The sequence below is a fragment of the Caretta caretta genome, chromosome 14, assembly GCF_965140235.1.
Source record: "Caretta caretta isolate rCarCar2 chromosome 14, rCarCar1.hap1, whole genome shotgun sequence".
Classification (NCBI taxonomy): Eukaryota; Metazoa; Chordata; order Testudines; family Cheloniidae; genus Caretta; species Caretta caretta.
Window position 1 is genome coordinate 8,600,231 of NC_134219.1, and position 15,771 is coordinate 8,616,001.

At 45.1% G+C, this 15,771-nt stretch overlaps 1 protein-coding gene and 1 non-coding gene across 7 annotated transcripts; both read right to left on the reverse strand.

Moving 5' to 3' along the window:
- Positions 1-1,971: 1,971 nt before the first annotated feature.
- C14H17orf58 (chromosome 14 C17orf58 homolog) lies at positions 1,972-14,165 on the reverse strand. 6 transcript variants are annotated; one of them, XM_048819232.2, is made up of 6 exons: positions 14,048-14,165; positions 12,847-12,910; positions 5,862-6,494; positions 5,641-5,730; positions 3,858-4,049; positions 1,972-3,066 (listed from the first exon to the last, which is right to left on the reverse strand). In XM_048819232.2, exons 2-6 carry the CDS (start codon positions 12,860-12,862, stop codon positions 2,876-2,878), a joined length of 1,122 nt encoding a protein of 373 aa, XP_048675189.1. In that variant the 5' UTR covers positions 12,863-12,910; positions 14,048-14,165; the 3' UTR covers positions 1,972-2,875. The 6 variants fall into 6 exon arrangements, with proteins under 6 accessions (XP_048675189.1, XP_048675186.1, XP_048675192.1 ...); XM_048819229.2 differs by lacking the exon at positions 12,847-12,910 and having other exon boundaries at positions 14,048-14,164; XM_048819235.2 differs by lacking the exons at positions 12,847-12,910; positions 14,048-14,165 and adding an exon at positions 13,436-13,591.
- On the reverse strand, positions 14,086-14,158 carry TRNAR-CCG (transfer RNA arginine (anticodon CCG)). Its single transcript has one exon. It is a non-coding gene; the product is annotated as a tRNA-Arg (tRNA).
- Positions 14,166-15,771: the final 1,606 nt, after the last annotated feature.

Sequence of the window (15,771 nt, forward strand, 5' to 3'; positions counted from 1 at the left end):
GCAGCCTTTAAAAAAAAAAATGTACCTCATTATATGGTGTAAATCTACAGCAGAGTCAAAAGTCAATGGTTCCAGACATGAATTCTACAGAGCTCTACAAAATGAATGTATTCTGGCTGGCTGGCCAGATTCATACAGAAATCAAGATTGATATTTGCCTCTGTGACTTTCTTCCCCCACTTCCCACCATGGCTATGCAACCTCTCATTGAAGCGAACACAAGTTTGGCTGCCTATATCTGAGAGGCAAATTTAGTTCATCTTTGTCTAATGGTATGTCTACACTTACTGGGGATCGATGCAGCAAGGGTCAATTTAGCGGGTCTAGTGAAGACCCGCTAAATCGACGGCAGATTGCTCTCCCGTCAACTCCGGCATGCCACTGGAACGAGAAGAGTAAGGTAAGTTGATGAGAGAGCGCCTCCCCTCGACACAGCGCAGTGAAAACACCGGGGTAAGTCAGCCTGGGGTAAGTCAACTCCAGCTACATTATTCGCGTAGAGTAGCGTAACTTAGGTTAACTTACCCCTAACTTTGCCTAAGGAATAAAAGATGCTTGCTGGGGCCTCCACCTCCTTCCATCTGGATTTCAAGGTTTGGCTTTTTTTTTTTTTAAATAAAAATATTAGAATTAATTTTAACTTCTACAGCACTCTCTGAAAAGCCGAATTACCAGCTGCTTCTATTGGATTTGTCTGTGCCCATGGTCCCAGGCCGCTATCTGGGCTAGTGTTAGTCTCTGCTTGGTTTCTTCTTACGCTGACCGAAGCCCCTTCTCTGAACTGTTTTTAAGCAGGCTCCAGTCTTTTCATAGACTCATAGACTATCAGAGTTGGAAGGGACCTCAGGAGGTCATCTAGTCCAACCCCCTGCTCAAAGCAGGACCAATCCCCCTCAAGGATTGAACTCGGAACCCTGGGTTTACCAGGCCAATGCTCAAACCACTGAGCTAATGATGATACATATCACAGGCGTGAGGTAGCTTAGCCAGGTCCCCATTGTAAAGGAAATTTCACTGGCTTAATATAAACTTTGGACTGATAAATCAGTGTTGAGAAGCTTTCATAGCCCACCTGCAAGATACTACTTTTATAACAGTTTGATGACAAGAAGAAGAGATTTTACTGCTATTCTAAAAGGCAGCTATTTTTCCCCACTGTTAGGGGAACTAGGCCCCCACAAGCTGTTTCAAAATAACTTTTTCATGACTAGCTAAGCAAGGTGATGCCTTTTTTTGAAAAGGCATTGAATCTTTTTACTGGGTCTCCTCCTGAACTTTTTTTTTTTTTTAAGTTTCTGCCCGAAGAGTAGCGCTGATTAAAACAAACTGATAAAAAAGCTAAAAAGCTGGATTTGAGATAATTGGGGGGAGCTATTTAAGAATATTTAATACCAGCATTTCCTACAAAGGGTTAGACAAATATCTTTTTGACATTTAAGTCTCACTAGGGCTCTAAAAGTAAAAGATCAGGTCCAACATAGAACTGATTCCAAAGGTAACTTTACTGTTTTGCAGATCTAAACCTCATATCCGTGTCTTCGTAGAAAAATTTTATACCAAATACACTCAATAGTTTCAGGGTTGAACATCCACTTTAGAAGAGTAATTAGGCATGCAAAATGTGTATGCAATTGCATGACTGATTTGCATGCCTCGGTACCATAATTTGTACATGCAAATAGGTAACTGTACACATACTAATTGGTTATTTGTGCATGATTTGTATTCAATTAATGAAATAAGGCATACATTTTTAACAGGGTAATTAAACATTGGAACAATTATCAAGGGTCATGGTGGATTCTCCATCACTGACAAGTTTAAAATCAAGATTGGATGTTTTAGAAAAAGCTTAGGAGTTATTTTGGGGAAGCTGCATGGCCTGTGTTATGCAGGAGGTCAAATTAAATTATCACAATTGTGCTGTCTAGCCTTGGAATCTATAAATGGAGCAATCAACGAACACACATGTAAGCTCTAATAAGGCATGCTGTGGCATATGTATTTTGAACATGTTTTTAAATGACAAGAAAAATCTGGTCCCTTATAGTCGAGAAAAAATGGTATAATTATACATTGTTTTCATAGTTTTAAAAAACAGTATTCTGTACTTTGAGGAAATCAAAGCGCTGCAAAAATTTTATTTATTTTGTCAGAATTCTTCATCTGATAAATCCTTTGATAGTGTTTCAAAACAAATGTCTACATATGTATGCTGTGCAGCCTTTGAGCTACAAATGATCATGCAACCCATTACAGATTAAGGATTTGAGTGCTCTTTTTTTAAAAATCTCATTGCACTGAAAAGTTTAATACTATTAAATATACGGTTTTGAATAGTAATCTAAGTAATAAGTGACCGCTGTTCTTCTCAGTTAAACTGGTGTAAAGCTAGAGTGACTCCAGTTACTCCTGATGTACATAAGAGGTGCTGACAAAAGAATTTAGCTCTAAAAATAATCATAGTGGGTTATTTTCCAAACATTAAGATTTAAATTGTGTATTATAAAAACGATAACCTACTATTTTGGAATCATATTTAAAGAGAAATCCACTAACCAGTTAATATTCTCTACAGTGAGTGAATAGGTTTGATTTCTCGTCGGTGGGTTTTTTCTCTTTTTTTGTACACTACAGTGGTATCTACCTATATAATCAGAACCTTTGAAAGAAACATTGTTTTATAAACCACATAAGACACCAAATGCTCATCAGTATTGGAGACCAAATTAAGCAAGAGCTGAGCTGCAGTCACTCTAAAAGGATCCTTACTCTGGAAGGAAGGTCAGACTCGATTAAAGTAGAGACCAGTTTTGTTCTACTAGCTGAATACCAGTGCTGCTTAAGCCCTAGTAAAGCAGTTAGGACTGTAACCTCATCTACACTTGGTGTGAGCTGCCCCTTGGACTTTACGATCCCTCTTCCTGTTGAATCTTTTTACATAGTTGCTGCTGCTCCTTAGCAGCCCATCTCCTGGCCGCAGACGCCCTTTCAGGAACTGCAGCAGAGGTGTAGGTAGCTGCCGTCTCTTGTGGTATATCTGACCCATCACAATATATCGACTTCCTGCAAAACAACAAGTAACTTACTCTGGGTTGGTTTATTGTTGGTTTGGTTTCATTTCCTTGTTTCATTTTAGAAAAACACCTGCTCCAGTGTGGATGATTGTAGCTTAGCCACATTTTCTTTTAACATAAATTAAGCTAAAACCAACTGTTAAAGTAGCAAAATTCAAATTACTAATAAAGCAAGAGATGGGCAAAAACTGGAACTGGTTATGCCAGCTCTCTTCTCTCTCCTCCCACCCCCCCACCCCCCCCATCCAAGACCTTGACTTTTGGGAGTTGGATAAAAGAAGACAGGTCTGCTTGCTGGTGAAGGCTTCAGCAGAGCAAATATTCTACAGAATGACAGGTTTCAGAGTAGCAGCCGTGTTAGTCTGTATTCACAAAAAGAAAAGGAGGACTCGTGGCACCCTAGAGACTAACCCATTTATTTGAGCATGAGCTTTCGTGAGCTACAGCATCGAATGCATCCGATGAAGTGAGCTGTAGCTCACGAAAGCTCATGCTCAACTAAACTGGTTAGTCTCTAAGGTGCCACGAGTCCTCCTTTTCATTCTACAGAATGTATTTTTTAGGGGATTGAACGGCTTTCACCATTCTGCCTCTCAGACGGTTGGGCTCGTTTTGCAGATACGGGGAAACCAGAAAGAAAACGGTATGTGTGCCCCCTGTTCCTAAATGAATCAGTTCCTTCTGCCCAAAATGTCCCATGAACTCCCGTTAAATCTGGGTTAACTGAAATCCCACAACAGCCAAAGGAGAAACTGACCGGATTTAGCTGGGATTCATTACCAAGTTTAAAATCTGGACATGGTTTATTGCAGTTCAAAGCATCCACAATGAGAATGTGAACTCGGAAGAAGAAGCCATCGGGCGTGATATACAGGCGACTCATCTTGTATAATCCGTCACTATTTACCAAGAGTGTAACCAGGCGGACTCCTTTCCCCAGTGTTTCCACATCATGAACAATCCCATTCACTGCTAGTTTAAGAAGGGAGAGAGGGAAAACAATCACTCGATATACTTGCTAGTGGAACATTGATACTCAGCTCATGATACGTGTGGAGGCGCTAAACGAATCACAATGCTGCAGTGAACAAAAGTCTTAATTAAAGTTTATAAAGTACTTCAAAGTTGAGTCCTATGTATTGTTGGATAACATTGCAGGTTGGGAATAGTGGGGGTAAAGGTAGGGTTGAGTATTCACTTGAAAAGGAGAAGAAAAAGAAACATTCATTGGAGTATTATCTAATTTGAAGGGATAGTCCCCTTGCTCAGTGTCCTTCCAATGCAGCCTGATAAGGTACCATGAGTCTTAATCTTAGCAAACCACATGGAGCTGCGCTACACCATTTCTGCCTCAGAAAGACCCAGGTCTGGGCTGAGTTAACTGAGGGACTGGAAAATCCCCCACATGTATTCTAGACAGACAGTGATAAAGTTACTGAAGAGGTAAGGCTAGAAAACTTCCTTGACAAAGGCCATACCTGCCTCATGGAGTGAAAACTTCTCTTTGATGCAGCCACTCGACCTTTAATCTCTAGATGTAAATTCATGAGGAGTAAAGCCCTTTCTGTGATCACTCTAGGGGAACCGTGGCAGTGCAGATTAATGTTCATTCAGGCCGGGTTAAGAGACATGCATTTTTTTAAATTTAAGAAATAAATGAAATTGTTAACCGTTAAAGAATGAAATATGCAGAAGGCCAGTACAAGACCTCAATCAGAGACCTATGTCCTGGGCATCACTCTAAAATTTTGACTAGAAGGAACTTAAGGAATGTTCACATTTGTAGAAAACTGCCTAATTTCTAGTCAGGCAAAACAGATGACTCATAATATGCTTATTTTCTGGAAATAGAAACACCTGTTAACTGGTACTAGGCATGTATTTTACTTATCTGCTTTTAAATATTGAGAAAGACACCATCTAATCCTCTGCTTCTTTGATAATGAGAGACAGCTCCATTCAGAAAACTTGTGCTCCAATTTCCAGTGCAATTAACCCAGACCTACACTATCTTTTTGTACCATCTGTGTGTGTGACATAATGGCCATTAGAATCTAATGCAGCATAACCGCTGCAGGCAGGAGTCCTAAGAAGCTAAAGCAAAGTCCTGAATGCCAAGAGCATGCTATTCAGGCCATCATCTGGCACAGTCTTCCATCCAAATTATATCCTAAAACTCATTAGGTAAATAATGCAATGCCAGTTAAACAATACAGCTACAAAGGCAGAGGGAGAGAGATGTTTCCAGCTGTGGGTTAATAAGAAATGGCTCGTGAAATGGCTTTAGCACTGACAGTGATGTGTGGATGGAGTAGGGGCACAAAGAAGGCCAGAGCCAGACCAACAGAAAGGGGATGAGACAGTGAAACATGATTGATGCTATTTGTTGTGTATATATAGGAATATCTGTGATGGGTACCTTAAAAGTAGTTATTAGAATAGACTGGAGCAAGCCCAGGAAGGCTTTTAAAAACCAGAAAGGAAATGTATGTGCTCGTAGTATGGCCCAACGAGTGTCTCTGCCATGCCTGCCGGTAATGCAATGGGAACAAAACGGTCTTACCAAATTCACTCACACAGAAAGCCTCTGCTTCATCTCTCTCCCTCCTGCACTCTGTCAGGCACACCTTCTCCTTGTTGTCAGCATCTAGAACTGCAACAGGCACATGTGTTGTGGATGTGCAGCATTAACACAACATGGCCCCTGGAGTTCAGGAGTGAAAGTAAGTAACCCTGTTCTCCTGAGAGGTCACGAAGTCCCTTCCCATAGAGGTGCCCCCTTACCTTTCTTTAGCACGTTGAAGTGATACAGCAGGCTAGATGACTGGCGGTTGGTGACCCAGGAGGGCTTGCTGATGTTTCTTACAGGGTCATGCTGTTTGTAGGGATTCATCTTGCCAGGTCGGTTGAGGTGATCCACCATATTGGGATCTTCTGTCTCAGCTGCCCCTGTGTCTTGGAAAGGATGCGTCTCAGCTAAAGTTAAGGATCTGCCTTTATAATGGGAAAATGCTCTATGGTGGAAGTGTGCTGAGATGCTGTTCGCTGCCTCAGACTGAAGCCTATCTGTATGCATTCTGTTTGCGTAACTGAAGTCAAAGGAAGCAGGAGGAGGCCCCTCCATGTGGCTCTCAGAAGCCAGGACCCTGCCATCCTGGTGAGGCTCTTTCCTCAGCCCCGTATTGTTTTCCACGGAGGTCTTGGCCTTTTTCTTTCTGTCGGGTGAGACTGAGAGGATGTCAGCAGCTTTTGGCCACTGCAGGTTAGCTGGAGACAGTAACCAATGCTCTGTGTGATTCTCTTCACCAATACTGCTGCCGCTAAATGGGAACTTAGCTTGGCTTGGTGTGGAGTCTGCTGCACCATACCCATCCTTGCTGAGTGCCCGAATGGGTTTTCCGATAAAGGGCAGGGCTCCTATGTACAAATAAACAGAAGAGGCAGAATTGTTTTAACTTTTTTGGGGGATGGGGGAGGCGACTTGTAAGCTCTTTGGGGCAGAGACTTTCTTTGTTATATGTATGTACAGTGCCTGGCACAAGGAGTGGAGGGGGCAATTGAAGCCTTGCCATTACCACAATATAAACAATAAATGGTCCACTAATGGGAATAAAGCAGAGTGCCCATATCTGACAGGCATTTGATTTCACTGTCCCCACATAAGGAAAGATAGCACCTGCCTTTCTGGGCCTCATAGCTTGTGGGACAAAATCTGAATTAGCTTCTCATTTCCAAAATGCTGCGGGGTGGAAAATAGCTGGGATATGAACAACAAAACAGCCTTTCAAAAAATGCGGGGGCCAGAAACACAGGAAAGAGTGGAGGGGAACTTTCTAGCTCCTATTTCAGACAAAATCCCAGTTACTGCAGCATGGAACTTGGCCCAGCTGTGTGCGAGCTGAACCCTGGCGATCTGCATTTTTTACTATTATTGTTACAAATTAAAAACACGATTTATAAACAAACCCTTCTCTCGAAAGAGCCCTGAAAGTCCAGGGAGCATCCGGGGGAGCCAGATTCACAGTGCAGCTTGGGCTGATTGTTTAAAAGGCTATGACAACAGAACTATTTGGTTTTCCCATCCATGGGACGCCTTATTGACAATGTCATCTGGACTTTTCAATGCTCATGGGCTTTGAGGATTGCTGAATAGATCTTTATCCAGTGTTTTGGACTTCTGACTTGTGCGCCATAGAGCTGTCAAGGAGCCCAAAAAGCTCATGTTTGGTAGAAAAGCCATTGCTTTTAAGTTATGATCCCTTGCAGTTTGTTCCTGATGGCAGAAAGATGGGACTGAGAGAGATCTGCCCTTTATTTCAAAATGAAAGTTAAGAAATGATGATTATGTTCAAATATAATTGTGTTTTTGGGTCAGGCAGGTTAACAGCACAGTGCAGGCCAACTGGGAAAATTTCCAGGTCTCATTTCACACCGTCCCTTTCCCCTTTCGAATCTCACAAAGCAAATTGACTTTCCTTTTAGACAGAGTTTTCTTTCCCCTGCAGTTTTTTCCCCTTCAAATTTGTGGTTCCCTCTTTCTTTTCAGCCTATTCTTGCCATGCAATTAGTTTGCCAATGTAGAGTATTTAAAACCAGTTTACCCACACACACAATGTGAGTGCTTGCTGTTTGCAGTTAACAGTTGCAGTGTGTAGGAGGCTGATCCTGACTCGTCCTGTGAAGTATTTGACATACACAGATGAATAAAGTCCTGGTTTATCTCCAAAGCCTGACTCTCAGCTGTTGACCTCACTATTACTTCTCCATTGCTCTCACCAGCTGTTGTCATGGGAAAGATTTCCTGATATTTGGGTTGAATGCATACGAAGTCAGAAATTTCCATGAGACAAGTGGGGGCGGGAGAGGTACAAGCTGAAGCCAGGGACATGGCAGAGTGCCCTGGAGCTGTTCTCCCTGGAGCCATGGAGCCTGAACAAGTCCTTTCAAACACGTCTCCTACCTGCGATGTTTACCCCCAAGACACGCTTTCACTAAGCACTGAATTTCTAAGGAGAAATTAAGCATTTTGTCTTGACTCAGATTTCCAATCCCCCTCAGTTCCTCTGTCAGATCTCTGGAGACTGGGAAAATAGAACTGCAACATAGCACCTGATCTTTTCTGTCCTCTGGGAGAGATGCACCTTTTACCTCCATACCCCTTGTGGGATGCAGTAACAAATCATCTGTTTAGTCTGACATGCAGAAGGCACAGGTGGGAGCTAAGCACAGCTGAACTAAACCACAAATTTGGAGCCTACAGGGAATAGGAGGGGGGCTATAAAAGTCACACGAGAAACCACACACATGAACCACTACGTAATTCACAAACTGCTCAACACTGGCTAACTCAGGATTCATGGCATTAGCTGATTCTCTGTTTCTTGCAGGTGCTCTCCAGCCTCCCCAGACACACACCTTCCTCTGACACATCAAGCATGTCTGCTTGTTTTCTTGACCAATGGACACGCTAAAATCTTCCTTTCCTTGGCTCTCATGTGCTTGCTGCTGCAGCATGCTGAAACGGATGCAGCTGGAGAGGGCTGTCAGGGCAAGAATTGGAAATAATGTGTCTAGTCTTTGTGGGAAAGAGCAACGCTCAGCCTCTCCCCTCCTTGCTGAAAACAGCAAATCTGCCCTTTTCTGCTTTGGAATGTTAAGAAACTTACCTGCCACCAAGTTGGACGATGGTCCCATGACAAAACAGAGGAGCCAGAATGCTTCAGTTGTCATTTTGAAGGAAACCGTTTCCAGACTCTAAATGACCTGGAGTCTTTTATGCCCTTCCCCCTGGTTCATGCTAATGAGAGGCAGCCTTAGGGGAAACATGAATCGCTCCCTGGACAAACCATTGGAGCAAGACCAAGCTGCCGCAATCCTGCTAACCTCCCACTGCCACTTTCTAAGAGAAATGTGTATGGAGCCCCCCCACGCTGGCTACAATTACCTGAAAATCTAAATGTCAGTTCTGTCTTTGCCTGATTAAACGCGTCCTCCCTAAACACCTACTCTCTACACAAAGTGGTGGGGGTTGGGGGGGGGGGGTGTCTTGTTTTCCTTCCCTACCTCTGAGGGAAAATTGTACAAAACGTATCAATGCATAATTGGATACAAGGAACTGCATGAAAATGCAGCATGCAGAATCAGGGACCACATCACCTCTACATGTCAGCATCTACTTTGGGGCCGCGGAGGGATGAACTCAGCATTTATGCACAGTCGGTTATAATGGGTGCATGTTTTTTAAGGTCAGTTATATTGTACATCTGGCTATTTCAGTTCTTACTATATGGGGATTTTGCAAATTTTTATAGTCATTGTCCATTCTCAATAGAAAGGTCTGCTGTTCCCTGTAGTAGTTTCAATTTATTTTAAAACCCGGTTTCAGTAACTTGAATGAGTATCTAGAACTCTCAGAGTAACAGCCGTGTTAGTCTGTATTCGCAAAAAGAAAAGGAGTACTTGTGGCACCTTAGAGACTAACCAATTTATTTGAGCATGAGCTTTCGTGAGCTACAGCTCACTTCATCGGATGCATACCGTGGAAACTGCAGCAGACTTTATATACACACAGAGAATATGAAACAATACCTCCTCCCAGCCCACTGTCCTGCTGGTAATAGCTTATCTAAAGTGATCATCAGGTTGGGCCATTTCCAGCACAAATCCAGGTTTTCTCACCCTCCACCCCCCCACACAAATTCACTCTCCTGCTGGTGATAGCCCATCCAAAGTGACAACTCTTTACACAATGTGCATGATAATCAAGTTGGGCCATTTCCTGCACAAATCCAGGTTCTCTCACCCCCTCACCCCCCTCCCAAAAAACCACACACACAAACTCACTCTCCTGCTGGTAATAGCTCATCCAAACTGACCACTCTCCAAGTTTAAATCCAAGTTAAACCAGAACATCTGGGGGGGGGGGGTAGGAAAAAACAAGGGGAAATAGGCTACCTTGCATAATGACTTAGCCACTCCCAGTCTCTATTTAAGCCTAAATTAATAGTATCCAATTTGCAAATGAATTCCAATTCAGCAGTTTCTCGCTGGAGTCTGGATTTGAAGTTTTTTTGTTTTAAGATAGCGACCTTCATGTCTGTGATTGCGTGACCAGAGAGATTGAAGTGTTCTCCGACTGGTTTATGAATGTTATAATTCTTGACATCTGATTTGTGTCCATTTATTCTTTTACGTAGAGACTGTCCAGTTTTACGTAGAGACTGTCCAGGGGTGGAGGGTGAGAAAACCTGGATTTGTGCTGGAAATGGCCCAATCTGATGATCACTTTAGATAAGCTATTACCAGCAGGACAGTGGGCTGGGAGGAGGTATTGTTTCATATTCTCTGTGTGTATATAAAGTCTGCTGCAGTTTCCACGGTATGCATCCGATGAAGTGAGCTGTAGCTCACGAAAGCTCATGCTCAAATAAATTGGTTAGTCTCTAAGGTGCCACAAGTACTCCTTTTCTTTTTATCTAGAACTCTGACACCCCTCCTCTCATCTTACACACACTGAGCCAAATTCATCTTGAGAGTAACTTTATTGATGTGGGATTCATGTAGCCCAGTATGCTTGTTCCTATCTAACCAGTTTAAACAGTTGAGGACTTTTCTTCTTATTACCAAGCCAGATGTTCACTGAAGCTGCTTACCCCACTGTCTGATAAGGGATGTTATGAGGATCATTCAGTTAGTTTATACCTGTATAGTGCTTTGAACACAAAAAGCACTATACACGTGTTGTTAAAGGTCATTAGAAATATCCTGTAGCCTGCTTACGGAAGCCCATCTTTACAGCCAGAGGAAAGCTATGCAATGGAAGGCCCCAAAAGATTGCTGAATGTTGTAGTATCTATCACTTAGTTTAAGCTTAAATGGTTTACTAAGAATGATCAATGCATCAGTAATAAATATATGTAATCGCTCTATGGATTTCTAATGCTCCTATGGGCATGTTCTGTATCAAGTTACCAGTCAAGACAGAACATGGCTGGGAGAATACTGCAGCTTTAGGATTGGATATTTGCCCTCACTGACGTAAATGGTAAACTTCCAGTCTGTTGAATTATTTTAAATAAAACAGACCAAAGGTATATGAAAACTTATTTTGGTTGCTACCAGTTAGAGTGGAAATTTTATTTCTTTGATGTCTGATGTAGATAATTGATATTTCTTTATAGCTGGATTGTCTTATATATTCCAACAAATTCCCCAGCAGCACAAAGTCTTATTTCAAATAGCTGTGTACAGTTTATTCTCTAGATATCTAAAATGGTTTGCAATATGTAAGGAAATTGTAATACATATGTGACCCTGTGCTTTAATTTCCCTAACATCATGTGTTAAATCTTTTTCTTCTGTTACAATATGCCTTTTAAATGTTTTAATTCTGAAAGTATGCTAATGTGGGGGAAAACCATTGTAGAAATCTAAACCCAGACACAATGCTGAACTGAATTCACAACTGGGGATTCACATTAAACATCTTAACCATTTATATTTTATTAATTTGGCTGTTTAGGAGCTGGTCCAGCACAGTGCATTCCTCTCCATTTCTCCTGGGGTTGGGTGGGACAATGAGGGGCTACATACCAGAAAAAGCAATGGGGTGGATTAGATGAAATACACAGTTGTTCTGTAACATTTATCTAATATGTTTCTATGGGACTGTGCTATGGCAGGCAAGGATAAAATACAACCTGCAAATAATTAAGTGAATTTGTTATGCATCTTTGAATGTTAAACTCTCTATGTTGTTTAAACTCCTCAAATAGTAAATAAGTCAGCTGGTTAGTGTCTGAACACCAGACTAGGTGAGCACTGGTGCCCCCTGGAGGATAAGGAATAAGAAAAAGATGCCTATGCTCTCTCTCCTGATGCAGCATTTTCTTTCTTATGTAGAGGATGCAGGGGGCAAGATGTGAGTATGAACATGTGAGGAGCTGCAAGTGAAGTTGTCTTTCTGGGTGTAATTTATATCTACTTCAGGATGTACGTGGGATGCATCAGAACCATGCCGACGTTTTGATGATTTAAAGAAACCACTAAACAGCTACAACCTTCTGATAAAACTGTCAGTATACTACAATCCATTTTACTATATTGCTGTGTCTATGTCTGGGTGTTTCTCTTAAAATTTCAGCTTCACTGGTAGCACTGTGGACAATGTGGTGGTTAACATGTCTAAACTAGTCTTTGCACTGATGCTACTACAGGTGAAGCTGCTTGTTCGTTAGCAAACTGTAGTGAAACACTCCTAGTAGAGGATTCCTTCTCCCTATGAGAGAAGTTTAGAACTACAATTTTAGCAACCAATTACATCTATTGAAAAACCCCAGAGACCCTGCATTGGTGGCAATACTGGCTTGCAGTGAAAAACTGGATGAATTCCCCATTCCTAATCACTATAGAGAAAAGAACACTGAAGTTCTGATGCCATCACACCTGATGTGTGATGAACAATGGCTCACTACAAAACACTAGGGCTCAGATTTTAAAAAGTAGTTAGGGGTCGAGCTGCTTACCACTGCAAGACTTAAGTGATAAAATGGCCATTTTCAAAAGTGACAGAGGCGCTTAGGAATCTCAATCCCATTGATTTTAAATGAGTCTTAGGCGCCCATGCCTTCTGACAAAGGGAGTTAGCGGTCTATATCCCTTCGGCATTGAAATGCTGACACAACACAATGTCTCAACACCTTTAAAAATCTGGGCCTAAAACATCAAAAATTAAGTCCAAACGAAGACCTAGTCTACCTCTGTATCTCACCATAATCCGACGGCATGCCAAAAACAAAGCACAGCAAATCCTCAAAATGCTCAGCCAGCAGCACCTATGAGAGGTTTCAGAGGAGCAGCCGTGTTAGTCTGTATTCGCAAAAAGAACAGGAGGACGCGTGGCACCTTAGAGACTAACCAATTTATTTGAGCATGAGCTTTCCTGAGCTACAGACCACTGTTCCCTCTAAGCTGTGCGCGTGCAGATCCGAAACACCGTGCGCACGCAAATTTGCACAGTAAGAAATGTTTTGTGCACGCAGCCTGTCAGAAATTAGGGGGAACGATGCCCTAGACCCCACAGCTAGGAAGGCCCAAGGAAAACCAATAAGGAGCCACCGGGATACGGAACGAGGCCCCTGATCGGAAGCTCCCTGCAGTCAGTGGACAGACTCCAACGGGCCCTGGTTCAGGCTTTTACCCAGTACCCCTCCGGCCGTTAAAAGTGCAAAACAAAGGGGGACCCCTGCTACTGACAGAAGAGGCGTCATCAACCGCCACAGGCTAAAGGCGGGAGCCGGCACCCCGCGGCCCAGCGCCCTGGCCAGGAAAGGCCACCCAGAGCCAAACCCCCGACTCACGCCCCGTCCTGGGCAGGCTGCACCCCTCGGACGGACACGGGGCCGACTCCGGTTTCCCTCGCGCCCTCACGTGCCCTGGCGACCGAGCGCTCCGGCTCTGCCCGCGTTTACATGGCAACCGGCGCCGCGCTCCAAACCCGCCTGGGCGCCTCCGGCCCGGCCCCCGGCCTGCGCCCTTTCTGCGCCCCAGACCCACTCAGGCCGGGGCCGCGGGGGCGGGGCAGGAAAAGCCCCCACCCGCCCAGGAGGCCGCTCCGCAGGTGCTGGGCAGGGGGGGAGGTGTCTCCTGCCCCGCAGCCCCGCTACACGGGGATTTCTTTCCGCCCGGGGAGCGGGAGGGTTAACGGACCGAGCTGCACGGGGAACGTCTGCCTCCTCGAGCGAGGCAAGAGCCCCTCCGCCCCCGCCGGTGCGGGACTCGCCGGCCTTGTGCGCGCAGCCAGCCCCGCCCCGCTTTGCATGCCCCGGCCGCCCAGAATCCCCGAGCTCCCGCGCGTCCCGGGGCGGCATGATTAAAAGTGTGTCAGGGCAGCGGCGTGTGCAGCCCCTGCGGGCGTTAATAACGTGGAAGCGGCCCAGGAGCCCGGCGGGGGCGCCCAGTCACGAATTTACCAGGCTGCTCCGGCTCGCTACAAAACGTGTGAGCGGTACGACCCAGATGGGACTCGAACCCACAATCCCCAGCTCCGGAGGCTGATGCCTTATCCATTAGGCCACTGGGTCACCCAGTGAAAACGGAGACCGGCGCGCTCTAAAGGCCCCGCCCGGCTCCAACTGGCTCCGCCCCCACCCAGCCTTTGGTCCTTGATGATTCCAGCCTCACCCTAAGGGCCCCGCCCAGCCGAGGACGGCCCGCCCCCCACTCGGTTCCAAACCCGCCGAGCTCTGACTCCGCCCCTCCCCCGCGCTCTCAATCAACAAGGCGCGCTAAGGACTTGCGCCTGGGCCCTGCCCTGCCGTTCTCGACACGCCCTTAGCCTCACTCGCGCGCATCGGCCGTTACTCCTCCCTCCCCGCGCGCCGCGATAGGTGGCGTCCTTCCTATAGCCTCCAGGACGTACGCTAAGGCTTTCTTTCCCCGCGCCTCCTCCATCGTTAGCACTGTCCTCTGCGCCCATGCCAGCTCTTCCATGATATTAGCTCTGCCCACTCCCATGCAGGTCTGACGTTAGGTTGTCCCCCACACAGGCTCTCCATGTCACCCATTCCCCCTCACACAGCGCACCCATTAGCTTCTCCTGGGCACCCCACTGACAGCATGTCCTGCCCCCCTGGCAGTCGCTTCCCATTGCTTGCTGCCCACTCAAGTGCTCTGATTGTCATTTTCTTCCCTCCCCCTGTGTGAGGCCTCTGGCCCGTATCCCTTCCATCAAAACACTGGCACCTGCCGGGTTTGTCTCCTTCAGCCACTGCAACCTCCTCTACAGCTGGCTGGTTCCTTGGGTCCCCCAGCAAGCCTCCTGTGCCCCAGAACCATAACTACCTCCGGTCTGCCCCGGCTCCTCCAGCTGCTCATACTACCCAGGGCTCCACCCTGGTGGGTTGCACGTTTCATTGCTTGTGTTCACCAAGGCTAGCTGGGTGTATAGCTCTGCCAACCAAAGCAACCTGTGTGACCCTCTAGTAAGCTGCCCCCTGTGATATGTGTATGCCAAAGGCGAGAGCACCAGAGAGTTTCCACTGCAGTATCAAATGGGCACTCTGGGCCTGATTTTAATGGCAATCAGACTTCCAGTTTTCACCAGAATCAGTTGGGTTCTGCCCATTGATATCTAATATTCCCTAAAATTAAAGAATTGATCAGATGTGGTTTTCAAAAGTTGTGGTGTTACAGACAGACAGAGAAATGCCATTACGGCTTCACTTTCATGTAGCAAAGGAGCTCCAGCTCACTATCCTCAGCCATTGGCTCTGCTTCTCCAACATGATTCCTTCTCCACCCTCTGTGCTTTGCCTCAGTCCTTGCTTTAGCCCCTTTCCCACTTGTGATTCCCACTGCCTTTTTCTCAGCTTCCTTCTTCTGATGTGCCAAGCATCCACTCTCTCTCCCCTAAAAATATCTCCTCAAAGCTCATTGCTTCTGGTTAGCTTGCCATCTCTACCATCTATTTTGGCAATCATCACTCCCACGCTCCAGCCGAACCATGTTCTTGTGCCATTCATATTTCTCTTCATAAAGGTCAAAGCAAGCAAAATAACTACAAACCAAACCAAACCCTATATAAAATGTCACTGAGGAACCCTCCTGTCTCTCTCCCATTTCCTGTCATCTTCATTTGCTGTGTTATATGTTCTTCATGGCGGAGACCTTGTCTTCATATAGGTCTGTAAGCTAC

Coding starts and splice junctions, on each gene's coding strand:
- C14H17orf58 (XM_048819229.2), bottom strand. CDS start 14,144: ATGGATAAGGCATCAGCCTCCGGAGCTGGGGATTGTGGGTTCGAGTCC. Junction 4,050..5,640: donor TTTCTGTGTGAGTGAATTTG/GTAAGACCGTTT, acceptor TTCTTAAACTAG/CAGTGAATGGGATTGTTCAT. Junction 3,067..3,857: donor ATGTCCAGATTTTAAACTTG/GTAATGAATCCC, acceptor GTTGTTTTGCAG/GAAGTCGATATATTGTGATG.